Source organism: Perognathus longimembris, chromosome 10 (genome assembly GCF_023159225.1).
Source record: "Perognathus longimembris pacificus isolate PPM17 chromosome 10, ASM2315922v1, whole genome shotgun sequence".
Taxonomy (NCBI): domain Eukaryota; kingdom Metazoa; phylum Chordata; class Mammalia; order Rodentia; family Heteromyidae; genus Perognathus; species Perognathus longimembris.
The window spans coordinates 33,013,623-33,031,991 of NC_063170.1; the positions used below are offsets into that span (position 1 = coordinate 33,013,623).

Consider the following 18,369-nt stretch of genomic DNA (forward strand, 5'->3'; position numbering starts at 1 on the left):
AACGATACAGGAGGAAAAAAACCAGTCATTTCTACACTGTCTATAGCCACTAATTTTGAAAATCACCTCTGCAGGAAGTATTATTTGTACATCTGCAAATTACTCTGAAATTGGGTGATGGGTAAGAGGAAGCCTACTTGTTCCAATGACTGCAGACAAGAATTACATAAATAAAAACAACAGGGTAAGGAAAGAGAGAGATGACAGACACAACAGTTTACAAAAGACAAAGAGAACAGTTACCCTTGTCTTCCTAAGCGACATCTGACCTGTTGTAGCTGCTGGGTAGCACATGAAAACACCAAATTTGGATGGAAAAAGCCAAAGCAGACAATGGTGGCAAACCTCAAACATTTCCTGATGCAGCACCTAGATGCTCATCTTTCCTTCTCAGCCATTGCTCTCAAGTTCTGTTGAGAGAAATGTCAAGCTCCAGTTCTTCAGGCCATCCCCGCAGAGCATTTGCAACATAGCAGGTACTTGGAAAAATCCTTGGTAACTTTGGAATTCTACTGGGATGCTCTCATGTAATAGTATGCCCTTGCCAGTCTCAGAAATTAAAAGTCATCTCTGAAATAGACTGTTCCTAAGTTCGCTGGCAATTAAATAGAAAAAATTTAAACTTACATAAAAAAAGAAGTACAAAAAAAAATCCACAGTATGGCTAAGAGTCACTTCATGATCTCTCAAAATAGTCGATCACTTTTCTAAAACAAGAAATTGATTCCAGGCTGCAGCAGAGCTGCCTGGATCCTGTACTAAGCTGAAGAGATAGAGGAAACCCTCAGAATACTAGGAAGGCTCAGTTCCAAACTGCAAAGGATAAGTCTCCCAACATGAGTTGTTGAATTACAGATAGAAGTGCTGAAAAGAAAGCTCCAGTAGCCCCTTTGCTGTGCCTGCCCTTCAGGAAGCTCTGTCCAGTGCGTGGATCCTGAGCATCTGCACCCACAGAGGATTTGGAAGAAAAGAAAATCACGTCACAGCTGCACCACTGGCATATTAAATCCACACGTGCGCGTGCGCACACAAAGCCTCTTAGGCATCTTCTGAATTTCTCCAAATGGCTCCTGTTTTGGTCTGGAAATACCAAGGTTGTCACAGCTCTACCTTTGATAGCATAAACTAAGCTGTAGCAATGACTCCCTGGGAGGAAACAGGACTGGGTCTCAGATATTCCCACATGTACTTCAGAGCCCAGAGACTCTGAGCCTCATTTTAATGGCTAAAGCTGCTGAAGCACAAATTTCCATATCAGAATGGGAGGCTGAAGGGCAAACACCAGCTGAGTTCTCTTGCTTGAAAGGGGGTAGGGAGTGCTGCATGCTCGGCAGGCTGTGGGATGAGCTAGCTCCCTTTCACTTGCTGTGTCATCTGTTCTAAGGTTCTGTTGACTTTGCTGCCAATTTCACATGACCTAGTAGGACGTGTTATCCCCACAGCTCCAAGACATAGGTTCAATACAAAAACCAGCTCTTCTGCATGCTAAGCACAGGGCTGCTACTTGATCACCTTTAAAACTGCTCCCCAAAGGCAATGCCTATATGCATGTAAACATCAGGCTGCTTTCTGGTAACCTGACATTCCCAAGTAATGAACAGTTGACTCAGAGGCCACTGCTATTTGAATTAGTGCTATGATCCAGTAATGCAGCCAGGTATTAGGTTCAAAACCAGAACTCTTACAGGTTAGTGGACCCAGAGGAGTTGAGTGGGGAAGTATCTATGCCTGATTCACATGAGAAGAAAGAATTATGGTGTCCTTCTTGAGGTCTTTGGGAACAATAGGAAATTAAAAAGCAATTCCTAGCCTAATTAGATTTTTCTTTTCCATTTACTCAGTCTGTCTCCAGCTACATTTTACTGTTGTCTAAAGAAAGTCCTCAGGGAAAATGTTTCCAAATTCTATCTAAATAGCTGTACTGAGAACTAGCAAAGGCTTGCTAGTTGCTTTGCAGAGAAATGAGAAGGTTCCTACTTCAAAAACTCAAGCTGTCAGACCAACCTGGGCAAGGTCAATGCTAAACCCAGGAAAAAGAGCACCTTGTTTCGAGTATACACAACATCTCAGACACATGAACTTAGGAGAGGGCTAGAGGTATTGCTAAAGAACTTACAAAAAGGCAGAAAAAGCAATGAGCATTCTATGTAGACAAAATTTTCTGAACAACGTATTTGTTTCGTGTTTTCTAAGCTTCATAACTTTTTTTTTTTTTTCTTGTCTTATTGCACTAGCTAGGAACCCTGTATGTATATTGTTAATTATAAGCCAAGGTAGTAAATACACTAGTCTAATTCCTGATTCTAAAGTGACTTAATCTGTATATATTGTTCTTGCCAAGAGCAGAGGATAAAACACCCTTTATCTAGAAAAAGTTCCCTTCTATACCAAGTGTGCTGTGAACTCACAATGACTTCTATTGACTGTTTTATGAGATGTTTATCCTTCCTCTATCTATTTAGGAGGACAGGAAAATGATTTTTAAAAAGAAGGAAATGAAACATGAAGGAAGCGATGGAAGGAAGGGAAAGAGAATAAAAACAGGCAGCACAGAGGTCTTTTTATCCAGAGGATCCATTTCACAATTGAAAATATATCTTAGGCTAAGTTATAAACAAATGGGAATATAGCACTCTATGTACCTTAATTGTTAATACAACTTTTTTGTGTGTGTCAGTTCTGGAGCTTAAATTCTGGGCCTGAGCACTGTCCCTGAACTTTTCTGCTCATAGGTAGTGCTCTACCACTTGAGCCACAGCTCAATTTTCAGCTTTTTGGTGATTAATTAGAGAAAAACGCCTCATAGACTTTCCTGCCTGGGCCTGCTTCAAACCGAGACCTTCAGATCTCAGCCTACTAAACAGCTAGGCTTACAGGTATGAGCTACTGGTGCTTGGACATTTTTAATACAACTTTTAAAAAAGTAAATGGATTTCATATTCCCTCACTAGGGAACATAATGACTTTTATCTTTGTTCTTCCTCATGAGAGGCAAAAGCCAAAGCAGATTGTATGATATAAGAAAATGCCTACCACATCAATATAACCTAGAATATTTTTTTTTCCTTTAAAAATAGGGACATAGCCCAGTGCCAGTGGCTCATGCCTGTAATCATAGCTACTTAGCCAGAAGTGAAGCTGTGGCTCAAGTGGTGGTGCTCTAGCCTTGAGCAAAAGCAGCTCAGGAACAATGCTCAGGCCCTGAGTTCAAGCCCCAGGACTAGCACCAAAAAATAAGAAATAAAATATAAATGGGCCATTATAATAGAAGTGACACACAAGAACCTATTACCCATCTTTCTGTACTTTCTGTATCCAGAGTATGGTCAGAAGCAGTGAAAAGATGATAAACATTATGTCCACATCTCTGAGAATCTACTTTCACTAAGCCTCAAACATGGCTTTCAAGCAAGTAGAAATAGCAGGGAGCTACCAGTAACCCTCTAGGTGGCTTTCATCAGCTTCATGTTAAATGGAAAGTTATACTCATAGTGATGGAGAAACTAGCCTAAGTAAATAAGAATGAACTAATACTGGTCACAGAAATTTGTTTTAGTGCTTGACATTACTCCTCCAACATCCCTACGAGTTTGATGCTCACTTTTAAAAAGGGAAAACTAAAGGGCAGAACAATCCATTTGCTTAAAGTCAAACAAGAAACTGGTGATCAGGATTTAAGTCCATGTAGGCTGATTCCAAAGTTGGATACCTATACCAGGGCTGGCTACCTTCTCCTGTAAGAGGGGACAAGCAGTAACTATTTTAGTCTTTGTGGGCCATTCAGCCTCTGTTCTTTTGCTTTCAGCAGCACTGGAGTTTGGACGCAGGGCCCTATGCTTGCTAGGTAGATACTCTATCACTTAAGCTACCACCTCTAGCTTTGTTTTGTTTTAGTTGTTTTTTTCAGATAGCCTGAACCACAATCTTCCTACCTAAAGTCTTCTGTAGAGCTGAGATGAAAGGCATGTGCCACCATGTCTGGTTGTTTGAGTGAGATGAAGTATTGCTAACTTTTTTTTGCCTGGGTTGACCTCAAACCATAATCCTTCCCATCTCTATCTCTTGAGTAGTTGGAATTAAGAGGCACGAGCTACCAATACCTGGCCTCTTCTTTTACAACTACTAAAATATATAGAAAGTATTCATTCTTAGAGGTTCACAGGAAATCTACCACATTTGGCCTGCTGACTAGTCAGGTCACATTGCTGGCCAATGGTGCTGTCTCAGCTTGGCTTTTACTGTGCTGTACATCTTGGAACTGCCCTTTCCAGCCAATGACACAAGAGTGACTTTTACAATTTTCCCAGGATGTGCAGATGATATACATAGTTCTACCATATCCTACTGCATTATGCTCCTTTTGCTTTCTAAACAAATCAGTCTAAACTTAATACCAACTTTCTCTGATCACTAATATATACGAATAAAAAAAACAGATAATAGTGCTTGTGGAATTTACTTTGAAATGAAGGTAGGGTAGGTAAAAATGGAGAAATCAGGATTGATCTGAGGTTGATTATTGTCAAAACTGGGTGCTGGGCAAAGGAGACTCAATCAGCAATCCTGCCTAGGACATATGTAAAAATTCTTCACAATAAAAAGTGTTTTTTAATTAACAGAAAACTGTTTTGCAAGTGTACCAATAAACACTGAGGTAGAAAGGGCAGGTGTCATCCGAGCTTTCTGCATCAGTTGTTACTGTGGGCCCAAGAGGGAGGATACTACAGAGACGTGTACCTTTCAGAACAGAAGAAATGTAGTAAAATAAAAAAGAAAACACCCCCATTGAATTTCAGTAACTCTCAAGCATTAGGGACTACATTATAGAAGATGCACACAGCTGGGAAACTGAAAAGAGAACGACTTCACTATATTAAATGTTAAGGGTGGTAGTCCCCTGAGGCAGTGCCAGCCCTGCAGCAGGATTCCATGAATTCTGTTCTACTCTATTAATATTATTTGTTTATTGCTTTCATTAGGAACCCATCAACAGGCTCATGATTTCTGAACTCCATAACATAAAACAAACCAGTAGAGTCAACTCTGATCTATTTGTGAAAATTAGAGTGAACATTTGTGAAGATCAGACTGTCCAAGGACAGGAGTTCTCTGATCGTGTTGTCTTTATTTTACTTGGTGAACATGTTTTGCTTTCTTCCACAACTGCCTCCCAATTGGTGCCTTTCTTCCATTTCTACAGTATCACTGTCTTCCTCCAAGGAGGCTAAGACCTACCATCCACGCCTGACCCTCACCTCCACCCTGTTCTCATCAATAGCACTCTGTGTAGCTCATTACTCTGCAATAGCGTTGACTACTGAAGTGGTTCACATTGCTTTTCACCAGGATCCTCATCTTCCAAAACTTCGAGGTCACCATATTCTCTTATATTCTCCCTTCCTTTTAAATTTTCTACTGCCTAGCCCATCCCAACCCTCATTCACCACTGATTAGTACTTGTACTCCTGCCTTTGCTTCCTTCAAGCCCTAAACTCTGCTTCAAATAGGCTCCTTCTTCCCTTTGTAGGAGTAGGGGACCGTTTTTTTCTGCCAAGGGCCATTTGGACATTTCTATCACTATATGCCATACAAAATTATCCATAAAGGCAGATGGACAGTGGGCAGCCGACAAAAGGTATTACAGGTCTGTCTGTCTTGTCATGTACCAAATGATTTTGTGGGCTGTATACATCTATTTATTTTAAGCTGGCTCTTATTCTGTGTGCTCTAAGGCAAATTCTTCAGTTTCTTTAGTGAAATTGGGAGACAGTCTTATGCTAGAGCAGTGAAAATTAATTCTGTGGTAAGAGCTGTGCTTTACTGGAATTTTAATCTGTGGTAGGCACTGGGCTAAGAGCTTTGCATACATTTGTTCACATCATCTTTAGAACATTCTCTAAACAAATTGATGTCATTCTCCCCATTTTACAGGTGAATAGGAGCTTATGGTGGCATATGTCAAGTGGCAGAGGCAAAACATGGCACATATGCTGGATTATACACATCTGCTGTGCCACTCTGACCACAAGATAATGACAATGAGCACATGGCACAGTGCATTGTGACCAGCAATCTCTCTAAAGAAACTAGGACAAGGCTCAAACACTGGGTATGTATGTCTTTTACTGAATATTATTCCTCCTTTCCACCTTTGTCTGTGAGAACAGGCAGACATTTCATCAATATATTCATGTTCTCCCGTTCCTTAAAATATTGATTTTGAAATAATTTGACATTCATAGAAGAATTGCAAAAATAGAACAGAGTGCTCCCATGCATCCTTTACCCTACTTCCTCTAAGGTTAATATCTTACATAACCACAGTACTTTATAAAATGGAGATGTGAACGACACTAGAAAAAGATATATTAAATAAGCTATTGTGATTTTACCAGGTTTTTCATTATGTCTTTTTTATTCCATCCCAGGACCCAATCTGAAAGCCAGATTTTTTATTTCATCATCTTATCTTCAGTTTCCTCCAGTCTGTAACAGTTCCTCAATCTTTTAATCTTCCTATTCTTATAGCAAAATACTGTAGTTAGCTTTGACACTTTTTTGGTGGGGGGGCAGCCTTGGGGCTTGAACTAAGGACCTGTGTGCTGTCCCTAAGCTTTCTTTTTTGTCTCTGGGCCTGCATGCTGTCCCTGCGCTGTTCAGCTCAAGGCTAGTGCTCTACCACTTAAGCCACAGCGCCACTTCTAGCTTTGACACTTTTGAGGAGTCCTGCTCAGTTATTTTATATGATTCTCAGTTTTGACTTGGGTAATGATTCCTCACAATGAAGAACAACATTTTTATTTGCATTTTGGCAAGAATCCAACAAAAGGATGTGGCCTTCTCATTAACTCATAAGGGGAACATATGATGTTGCTAAGTCTGGTGATGTTCACCTTAACACTTGGTTAAATGTATTGTCATGGGTGTTAAGCCCTGACAAAAGAATAAGCACCCCATTTGCTAACAGGATCTTCATAAATATAACCAAGTTTAGATGATTCGAGTGGGCCCCAAATCCAACCACTAGTATCTTTATAAGTGGAGGGGAAGATAAACACTGGTGGCTCACACCTGCGATCCTAGGAGGCTGAGGAGGCTGATGGTTTGAAGACAGCCTGGGCAGGAAAGTCCATGAGACTTATCTCCAATTAACCACCCAAAAGCCAGAAATGGAGCTGTGGCTTAGATGGCAGAGCTAGCTAGCCTTGAACAAAAAAGCTCTGGCTCTGAGTTCAAGCTCTAGATCCAGCACAAAATAATAACAGTATTTAGACAGAAACACAGAGAAAAGGTGGCCATGGAATGATAGAGGTAAAGATTAGAATCAAGCATCTATAAGCCAAAGAAAACCAAATGCTGCCCCCAAACTCCAGAAATTAATGGGCAAGGCAGATAGATTCCTGTGTAGGTTTCAGAGAGAAAGAAAGCGTGGCGGCGGGGGAGGCGGGTAGGGGGAAGAAGGGGGCTTCTACTTGCTCAGATATTTGGCCTCCAGAAGTAAGAGAACAAAATACATTTGGGATTTATCTCAGGGCTTGGGCACTGACCCTCAGTGTTCTTTACTCAATGCTGAAGTTCTACCACTTGAGCCACAGCCTCATTTCCAGATTTTTGCTGGTTGGATACAGGAGTAGCTAGGATTATAGGTGTATGCCAACAGCATCCTGCCTTACATTTGGGTTTTAAACTACTTGGCTTGTGATACTTTGTTGCAGCAGGTTTAAGAAATGAACACACTGGGGCTGGGGATATAGCCTAGTGGCAAGAGTGCCTGCCTCGGATACACGAGGCCCTAGGTTCGATTCCCCAGCACCACATATACAGAAAACGGCCAGAAGCGGCGCTGTGGCTCAAGTGGCAGAGTGCTAGCCTTGAGCGGGAAGAAGCCAGGGACAGTGCTCAGGCCCTGAGTCCAAGGCCCAGGACTGGCAAAAAAAAAAAAAAGAAATGAACACAGGTGGCAACCCTAGCTTTCTCTACTGTGATGATAGGATTTGATAACTCTGCAGTGAATACATTTGTTGAGGAGTTATTTAGTGTCTATGTGTAGCCTTTTAAATCCAATTCAGAGAGTATTTGCCTCCTGTCTACAATGTTTAGGGGGCACCCTTGGGGAGTGGCTCCAGCTACACAGGGAGAACTGGAAGGCGAGCACAGAGTCCAAGAGTCATTGTCAACTGGAGCTGGCAGAAAGAGGGGCAGGGAGGAGCAGAGCAGGCCAAACACACAGCCACAAGGAGGCCTTCAGGGCACTGTTTGGGCAATACAGTGGGCTTGAGGGGACAGGAAAGGGAGGTTCTTTGGAACTGGCAAGTGACTCTTTGTCTTATTTTTTGGAAGTGAAATGACAACAATGAACTGATTGTTCCTAATTCCAAAAATTTCCATTAAAATTGTTTTTCTGCCCTCTTTCCCCTGGTGTACAGTTAATTAACCTGGTGTCATCTGTTACCAGAAGATGAAAGGCAAATGATGAGACCCAAATTCCAGTGGAAACCTGGCTTCATTGATTAAGCCACACATTTTAGAATTAAATAGTTCCAAACCTACAAGGTGAGCAAAAGTTCTTCAGACACAGATCCTTTATGTACTTCCACGGAAGTTTATTGATGATTGCAATTAAGGCTCTAAGGTTCATGGATAGTTACAGTCCATGAGGAAGCACTCCCTAGGTCTTGGCTTCTTTCAAACACCGAGGCCACGCCTTTGGGTTTGTTTTTGCCAGTGGAGTCTGACATTGCTGCCTGGCTCAGGGCTCTCTAAAACATCAGGGAAAGAAGAGGAAAACACTCCAATTTTCCCCAAACCCTGAACAGACTGAGGATGGGAAAGTGATACTCAGTCCTTCTGAATCAGTTCTTAACTGAGTTGGCACCTAAAGCCTAGTGGGCCCCTATGGCTTAGAAGCCTAGAGGTCACAGTTGTCTGCTTTTCAGAGCACCTTGATCAAGGGAAACGTCAAGACAGCTAGCTGAGCTCAGAGAATGTTAGCACAAGCTTCTGAAGCCACACCTAGAGTCCCTGTCCCAAACCCTGTGCAATAAAACAACACAACACAATGGTGAAGAACTCAAACATCAGGGTTTCTGTGGTGTCCTGGCTTACTTTCCAAGGTGTTCCCTGCCTCAAGTCCAACATACTTGCAGGCAAAATACTCCAGCTCTTTTCTGTGCAAATAAACTGAAGAGCAAAATGGGAAGGGGGAAGCAATTGAAATAAAATTCTTTTTTCTTCCTTTTTTATTATTTGTAGTGTGCTGGCACTGGGGCTTGAACTCACAGCCTTTCACTCTTGCTAGGCTTTTCCCTTAAAGGCTGATATTCTATCTATCACTTGAGCCATACTGCCAGTCCAGCTTTTGTTTTTGTTTTTTTGCTGGTTATATGAAGATGGAGTCTCTTGGACTATTTTGCCAGTGTTGATTTCAAACTGCTATCCTTAGATCTTAGTGTAAAGTTCACCAGAAAGGAAACCCATCACATGATTCAGGCAGAAAGGAGTTTACTGGGGGAAAAGCAAACTCCCAGTCCATACAAGATGGAGGCATGGGGAGACAGAGGGGAAGGAAGAAGAGAAAAAGAGGAAAAGGAGAGAAGAAGAGCAAGAGAGAGAGTAAGAGAGAAAAGGAAAGAGAGCGTGGACTGTGTTGAGCTGGATTATATAGGAAAAGGTGGGAGATATGACCAGATGGATTGGATGTGACCTCAGAGAAGAGGGGAGGTAACTGCCTCCAGGTGTGCCAGTTACTTAGGTAACACAGGTACTGGGTGCAGACAAACAGATCGGGGGCATCTGCATGGAGCCCTCCCAGGGGTGGACCTTACACTAAGCCATCAGCATCCAGCCTTTGAGATAGATTTCAACAGTATACCCAGAGAAGCAAATAATTTTACTATAAAATCCAGAGGACTAAAGTCCAGGACATGATTTTGTTCCTGAGAGATGACCTCAAGCAAGTTACTATCACCACCCCCCTTTTTTTGAGATATGATCTCACTATGTAGAACTGGCTAGCCTTGAACTTGTGATCCTCCAGTCATCAAAGAGCTGGGATTACAAGCAAAAGCCACCACACCACACTGAGGTTATTTCTTTTATTCTTACTAAATTGAATTTTTGCTCACATGTTGGAAAAGTATCCTGTCCTACATTCTTGTTATGAAGAAATTATTATTATTATTATTATTTTGCTGAATAAAGGTTTATGTGCTAAGGGGAAAAATAATTTAGTAAAAATATGGGGCTCTCCAAGAACCAGAGCAGGTAGCAGCCTAGGTTAAGAACACAATCTCTCAGTGCCAGTAAAATAAAACAGAAACAGTGTTTCAGTCTGTAGTGTTGGCTAAGGTTTCACTCCTCAATTATTTTCAAAGTTATTCCTTTCCATCAACATTTGAAGGGAAAGTCAACATTTGTCCTGGCAGCAAGCCCACATTTGTTATTTTATTAGTCTGCTACTGGTTAAATTGGCCCAAGATTAGACACATCTAATAACCAGCCCTAAAACACTGGAGTTTAGCAGAGAACCATATCAGAGCTCTCTTACCCAGGATGTTACCATTTCTTACCATTTCTTAAGCCAGGGCAAGAGAAGAAATGCTCACACCCACACCAGCAGAATTCCTTTCAGTCATTCCCCAGCCCCCATTGCCTGAGGCTCATCTTGGTCAGGCCCAGACAGGGCACTAGAGATTTTCAGAGAAAAAGGAAGCCAAAGATTTAAATCTCCAGGGTGCCAGTGGCTCATGCCTATAAATCCTAGGTACATAGGAGGCTGTGATCTGAGGATCTAGGTTTGAACCAGCTTGGGCAGGAAAGTCTGTGAGACTCGTATCTCCAATAAACTACCACAAAGCTGAAAGTGGAGCTGAGACTCAAGTGATAGAGGGCTAGGCTTGAGCAAAAGAAGCTTAGGGATAAGCCCCCAGGCCCTGATTTCAACCCCCAGGACCTGCACCAAAAAAAGAAAGAAAAAAGTAAACTGGGGGTGGGGGTTGGGGGTGGGGTCCGCTGGTGGCTCATGCTGGTTATTCTAGCTACTCAGGAGGATGAGATCTGAGGACTGTGGTTCAAAGTCAGACAGGGCAGGAAAGTCCATGAAACTCTTATCTGCAATTAACCACCAGAACTGAAAGTGGCACTGTGGCTCAAGTGGTAGAGCACTAGTCTTGATTTGAAGAGCTCAGGGACAGTGCTCAGGCCCATAGATCAAGCCCAAGAACAAACACAAAGAGGGCTGCTAGCAGCATTGTGTCTCTGAGACTCTCACTGGGATCAAGACATAATGCACTGGGGGCAAGGAATGCCTAGGTCTGGAAAGTGGACCTGCAGCTGAGCATTCCCATTTAATAACGTCAAAAACGATGCCTGGAGGTGGCAATGAAGTCCTGCTCACAGCCACAGGGCCCCAAGGAAGGCCTCGGTGGCTTTAGAGTTCCTTACCATTGGCTTCTTGGGTGAGCTCAAAGTTCTGCCTTTGTTATCTTTGTTAAAGGGACATCATGGTTCCCTCTAGGGCTGAGTTGGAGGCTAGGGTGAGAAGCAAGCCACAGGGCGCTTCCATCCCCTCAGGGCTTAGAAGCTGATTTGTGTGTACCTCAGAACTACTCAGAGGACCTTTTCTGACTTTTCTCAGAGCTAGGAACAAGTTGAAAGCCTCTGTGGCCGGTGACTCAATTCTTACCTCTCAGGCAGGACGGACGATATGTGTCATTCTTTGCAGAAAATCTAAGGATAAAATAGAAGCCAAACTTTCTGGCTGAGCTCAAGACCTATGATCTGAAGCCAACAATGTAACCTCTACCGGGCTTAGTTTGTTCTGCTGTAAAGTGGGAATGACTTCTACCACCTTAGAGTTCTGGGCAGGAACACATGAGTGTGTAATGCGCTTGGCACAGGGCATCCCGTAGAAAAGGAGAATTGCCCTTTTTTTATTTCTAATATCCTGGGAACAGCACAGTGTTTCCTCCAGCCTGCTCTCCTGCCCTCTCATCCCCTGAAATGCTGGATTTTGCCTCAAGCTTCCCAAACCACCCACCACAACCATTCCACTGGTCCTGCTCAAGCTACTGAGGCTGCTATGAGACCAAGTATTTAGATTCTACATTCATGCCTTCCCTTTATTTCTATGGCTTCAAATCTGTTTAGTTAAACTCTGGCTAGGTAGTACAAAATGGGGAGTGGTTTGGCAGGATCCAAGGCTCTGTAGAAGGACAGGAAAATATCAACAGTGAAAGATAAGAATCAAGATAAGGACTGGAATGGGAGGAGGGATCTAGTAGATGGGTAGTAATTTCTGTATGCACCCTACCTTCACCCCAGCTAAATCCAGGGTCAAGGTAACTTCTCTGCAGCCTGGCCAAATACTGAAACTATTTGCGATTAGGCAATGAGAAGAAGCACCCATTGTCAGATTTACAAAGTGGAATTCCCCTACAAAAAAGAATGTGTTACACCTTTGGCTTCCAGAAAGGACTACACAAAGCCTTGCATATGTCCTCTCATCCACCTGTCATTTTTTGACTCTTAGCATTATCTCACCTTTCCAGAAGAGGAAAAAGAAGTACACAGGTTAAAAAAGAAAAGAAAAGAATGCACAGATTATACTCTGATCTCTCAAAGACAGGATAGTCTAGTCCAGGTGAATCTAGAGAGATCAAACCCGCCTCAGGCAAGCTAAGCAGAGTTAGGTCTGCCATCAGAACCTGAAGAAGAGGCAGCGCCTCGGAACCCCATCTCTGGCTGCTGGGTAAAACATAAAAGGACATTTGACCAAGGTCACCAAGAATAGAGGGAGAAACCATAAACATCTCCTATCACTGCCCAATAGCTTTCTACCTTTGGCAAGAAAGGTGATTTTTTTTTTTTTTTTTTTGCCAGTCCTGGGGCTTGAACTCAGGGCCTGGGCACTGTCTCTGAGCTTCTTTGGCTCAAGGCTAGCACTCTACCTCTTGAGCCACAGTGTCATTTCCAGTCTTTTCTGTTTATGTGGTACTGAGGAAACGAACCCAGGGCTTCATGCATGCTAGGCAAGCACTCTACCACTAAGCCACATTTCCAGCCAGGAGTGGTGATTTTTGAGCAGACAAGCTATGCAGGGATGTGAGCTCCACAGAGGGAAACAAAATATTTCATGGAGCTCCTGATGACCCTCCAGTTGTCCCCTCTGCAGCAGTGATCCCTTCAGATGCTTGGCTTTATGTGTCCTCAATAGCTCTACTCACACTTAGAACCAGGGAACTCACACATGGAGTTTTTTTTAGAACATTCTGCCTCCAACTGAGAGCAGAAGACATTCAAATCTGATTATTCTAACCAGGAAAACAAACAAACAAACAAACACCTGGGACTGATTAAATTTGGTACATTAAAAAAAATTTCAGCCTTCCTGTTTTGGCTTTCAGCTGCAATGCCGCACAGAATAATAAAGTACAGAGCCTGCTGCAAGGTTGTTAATCTATAATGGGTTCCAGTGGCCCTTTTGCCTCCCCATACATCCCTCCCATGAGCAGATGAGCAGCTTCTTAATGTTATTCTTTAGGAAATGCTGGGTGTACTCAAGTAGAACCCAAGAATGGCTTTATTTGGTAAGAAAGCATTCAATCTACAGTACTTTCCCCACTCTTCTTTTCTCTTTTCTTGCTCTCATTCTCTTTTGAGCAAGAGTTTCATTCTATATAGTTCAGGCTGGTCTAAAAACTCTCATTTCTCTTGCCTGGGATAACAGGTATACATCACCATGTTTAGCTCTGTATCCTAATTTTAATAACAGGAATTTAAAACTCCCACTAACAACAGATTACTTTTCAAATGTACATGACTAACATTGGCTCTTGGTATTAAACATTTGCCACCTTGAAACATGTTATTTCTAACACCATCAATGAATATGTGACAAGATGTATCATTCCTGAATTTTGTGAAGCATGTAGATATGAAAAGAAGGCATCACTGGACAAAGGCTGCAAGGAGTCTCAGAGACACATATCTTTTACAAGGCGACAATCAAGAAAATGGACAAGGTCAGTTCATTTAAAATGCAGAAGTAAACACAATTTATAACCTGACTGCTGCATTTGATTTTTTTTAAATGTTGGTGCTCCAGCCCAGGCACAAACCAACCAATGTCTCATCTCAACCAATGGCTGGAACAGTGGTGCATGCTCATCATCCCCATCAACACAGGGAAGCACAAATAGGAGGATTATAGCAAGATTCTACCTTGAGTATAACCAATACCAAAGGGGGTCAAGTTGTGCCTCAAATGATAAAGCACCTGCCTTAGCAAGCACAAGTTCCTGAGTTCAATCCCTAGTGCAAAAAAACTCCAAACAAAACAAAAAGGACACAAGCAGTTTTGTTTAAAATGGTATTTATTTCCGAAATGAAAGATATCTGTGACAGAGAGGACAAGTTTTCATGTGTGTTGTGTCAAAGACCATCTAGATAGGAAAATCCCATTTAGAAAAACTGCTGGGCATTCCACCTGTAGAAATTTCCCTGGCAGTTTCACAAGCACTTGCAGGGGTAGAGCGAAAGCTCATTATGGGCCAAGCCCTCCTCCTTTCTGCACAGACATTTGGGAGCCTAATGAGAACTTTTAATTTCTCACAGCAGGGCTGTTTTGGGAGAATGGCAGGGGCCACTTGGCCCTGCAAAGCCTTGGTGAACTGCTACTAAATAAATGACATACTGCCAAGTCCTGGTCAGTTTACAGATTCAAGAAATCTGTGGCTCCCCTGAAGTGTTATGGAAGTAAAAGGTACCCCAAAGAAGGGGGGGAGGTGGTGTCACTGGGGGCCATCCTGCACCTGGCATGGATACACATGTTCTTGTCTATTCCACACAGCAACCTCATCCTATACAATTGAAGAGGAAGCAAGTGTTTAGAGAAGGAAACCACTTTCTTTCAGTCATATCCAGTAATTAGTTGGAAGACCCAAACTTTGCATTCAAATCTACCTGTCTTGCCATCCCCACACTGGCTTCCTAGGTACACAACTTCTTATAATAATAACATTCTAGCGCTGCCCTTGAAAGCTACTGCTATTAAATGCCCATTTCAGACACAGGCACCGAAGACTCAGAGGCCTTTAGAATGTGCCTAAGATCACTCAGCTAGGACTGAGCTCATAGCTATTCCTAAGCAGGACTTGGGTTCTCTTTTTTTTTTTTTTTTTTTGGCCAGTCCTGGGCCTTGGACTCAGGGCCTGAGCACTGTCCCTGGCTCCTTTTTGCTCAAGGCTAGCACTCTGCCGCTTGAGCCACAGCGCCACTTCTGGCCGTTTTCTGTATATGTGGTGCTGGGGAATCGAACCCAGGGCCTCATGTATATGAGGCAGGCACTCTTGCCACTAGGCCATATCCCCAGCCCAGGACTTGGGTTCTTAAACACAGAACTGTTAAGTTTTCCAAGTCAGGTGAAAACCTTGAAGGAAACTGGACTATACAGGCAGAAGAGGCTGGAAGTAGTAAACAGAGAAGCTATTCCTTCAACATTTAAGCCCTACCCACTTAGCATCTTAGGGAGTTCCAGCCAGGTACGCAGGTATCTTGTTCAAGTGTACCCAACAGGCACATGTGCTAAGGGCATATCTAGGGACTAGTGGGAGGTACCAAGCATGTGAGGGACTCACAAGATAGCCATCTCCCCATTTTGATATTGCTGCTTTCCCCTTCCCCAGGCTGACAATCACTATCTGCGTGATATTTTAAGTAACAATCAGTCAAACCCAAGTAGAAGTTCCTTGAGGAAAGAAAACAAGTCTTTTCTTGCTGCTTTTGAACATGGAGGATAGCCAGGTGTTGGTGGCTCATGCTTGTAATCCTAACTACTCAGGAGGCTGAGATCTGAGGACTGCAGTTTGAAGCCAGCCTGAGCAGGAAAGTCTGTGAGACTCTTATCTCCAATAAACCATCAAAAAAAAAAAAAAAAAAGTGGAGCTGTGCCTCAAAGTGGTAGAGTTCTGGCTTTGAGAATAACTGGATCAGGGACAGCACCAGGCCCTGAATTCACTCCCACAACCAACTAAAATACACACCAAATACACACACACAAAATGAGGGATTATGAACAGTCAGATCTCAGTACACAGTCAATGACAACTAAAGAGCACTGAGGCTTTCATTTTAGTTGTTGAGCTCTTCCCCAGCTTGTATTTATTGTGCAATGGAGTTTCTTTATGTTTCTAACAAAGGATTTATTTATAATTAAGTGCCCTGCTAATGAAGAAGGCAAGAGGAATTCTTGCAAAGCAACCTAATCTACCATCATCTGCTCACCTTGGGTCTGTGTCTGTGGTTGATACAGGGTTAAAATTTTTGAATGACGAGAACTGAGATGCACCTATGGCTAAGTTGCATCATTACCTAAAGCTCATATACTTCCGATTTCCAAGTCATTTTTGGAAGAACTACAAAACTACACTCATTTTTTTCTACACTCATTTTTTTTTCATTCTACCTGGCAGGAACAAATGTGAATCTTGCCAATATGCTTGGAATACCTTTTGATAAAGATAATAACATCCAGTGCCAATCTGGATTCCTAGGAAGGTTGTAAGTGCATTTGCTATACAGAGAAGAGTTACCTGGGAGCAGACCATGGATGGGATGACCAGCCAAAGCTTCTCCTCAGCTCATCTACATCCAAACAGATGCTGCTGTGGCTCCTGATGACCCACCCAATGCTTTCTCTGAGGGAGACCTTCAGATGCCCACTTTATGTTCACATTTCATAACAAAAAAAAGTAACTTTACAGACAAGGAAAAGATCAGTCCAGTTCAAGGTCTACTCAGCTTATAAGTAGCCACGTGGTAATTTGAACTTAGTTCTCTCAATCTAATCCTCAAATCCATGTTGAAATGTAATCTTGCCTGATTTCTACCCCACCAGAAGAGGTAAAGGAAGAGGATGAGTTCAGTTAGTTCAGCTAGAACTTTGAAACTTTCTTTGAAGCTTCAAAAAGAAAGAAAAAAAGGAAAAAGATACATTCTTAGGATGGAAATCTAATTTTTTAAATATGACTAACATGTAGCCTCAATTATTTTTAGGACATATTGGAGCCACTTTTTACTTAAAAGTCTTAATAATATCTGAAACCTGGTTCCTATGCTTTATGTTCATATTTCAAGTTGATCTGCAAATGACTGTGACTCAAACTTGGGGAACTTGAGTTCCAAGCCTAGAGGAATCCTGCAAACATGTCTAACACTGTTTCTAATTTCCAGGAACTGCTCTGACAAAAAAAATATATATATTTTTGCTATATGTATGGATCACACAAACTATTATGTACTGAATGCTTCCAGAAATTGTTTTACTTAAGTAAACTTATTGTAAAAATGTACCATAACACCACTGTAAATGAAAATTTACTACCATCTTGCCATGAACAGAAACTAACTTTAAAAAAAAAATGAACCCTGAGCTGGGTGCCAAGGGTTCTAGCTACTCAGTAATCCTAGCTACTCAGGAGGCTAAGATCTGAGGATTGTGGCTTATAGCCAGCCTGGACAGGAAAGCCTGTGAGATTCTTATCTGCAATTAACTATCAAAAAAGCTGGAAGTGGAGCTGTGGCTCAAGTAGTAGAGTGTTAGCCTTGAGCACAAAAGCTCAAGAACAGCACCTGGGCCACACACACAAAAATAATCCTGTTATACTACTGATGCTCTGCCTGTCTGAAGCTCCAAGCCTTGAGGTCTATACCTTGTTCCAAAGATAAGTTAACAACTGTTAGAGAGGCATCAAAACCACACTAGCTCCAAACTGAAACCTGGCATAAGATAAATACAGAGGGAGAGATTGGAGCTTATGTGGGGTCTTGTCTCTATCATTTGAGCCACCACTTTCTGGGAACACAGTGATCTGATGTAGTTCTCTCTTTCAGAAAAAAAAAAGATTGAGGTCCTGTGAAGTTGGGCCCATTTTGCGCAATCCCCAGCCAATGGGGAGCTGTTGTAAGAACTAGCTTAGAAACAGATGCCACATTTAGCACATCTCTGAAGCAGGCTCCTGGTACTCTGATGTTGATGCTAGAATCAAGCTCTGTCCCCAGTCCCTTAGAGTCTGGGCAGGAAGCATTCAGACACCTGGAAGTAAAAACAAGGTCTAGTTTTTCTGATATTCCCTCCTTCAAAGTTCTCAGATAAGCCATCCTCCAACAGCCAAGGCAGAGGGGGGTGGGGGGGAGGGGAGATGCTTCACGGTCTCTGCGGTTATACTTAAGTGGTTACTGCTTAAGTTTTTCCCCTCTTCTAGCATTTTATTTCCCTTTTCACAATGGTTTCTAAGCCCGTTTGCAAGATCACACCCAGAAGCAACCATGAAATCATCAACCAGAAAATAGGATGGCCCACCAGGTGTGTGA

General features: G+C 42.4%; 1 protein-coding gene across 11 annotated transcripts in view; it reads right to left on the reverse strand.

The window, feature by feature from the left end:
• Nucleotides 1–18,369, reverse strand: part of Arhgef3 (Rho guanine nucleotide exchange factor 3) — a 326,782-nt gene that overhangs the window by 46,427 nt on the left and 261,986 nt on the right. Inside the window, exon 1 of one of the 11 annotated variants that reach the window (XM_048355790.1) lies at nt 244–2,237. The exons of 9 other annotated variants lie outside the window; for them this stretch is intronic. In XM_048355790.1, the coding sequence (XP_048211747.1) occupies nt 244–354 (111 nt within the window). In that variant the 5' untranslated portion in view covers nt 355–2,237. Of the gene's footprint in view, nt 1–243; nt 2,244–18,369 lie in introns of those variants that run through there. One more of the 11 variants, XM_048355792.1, reaches the window with a different exon arrangement.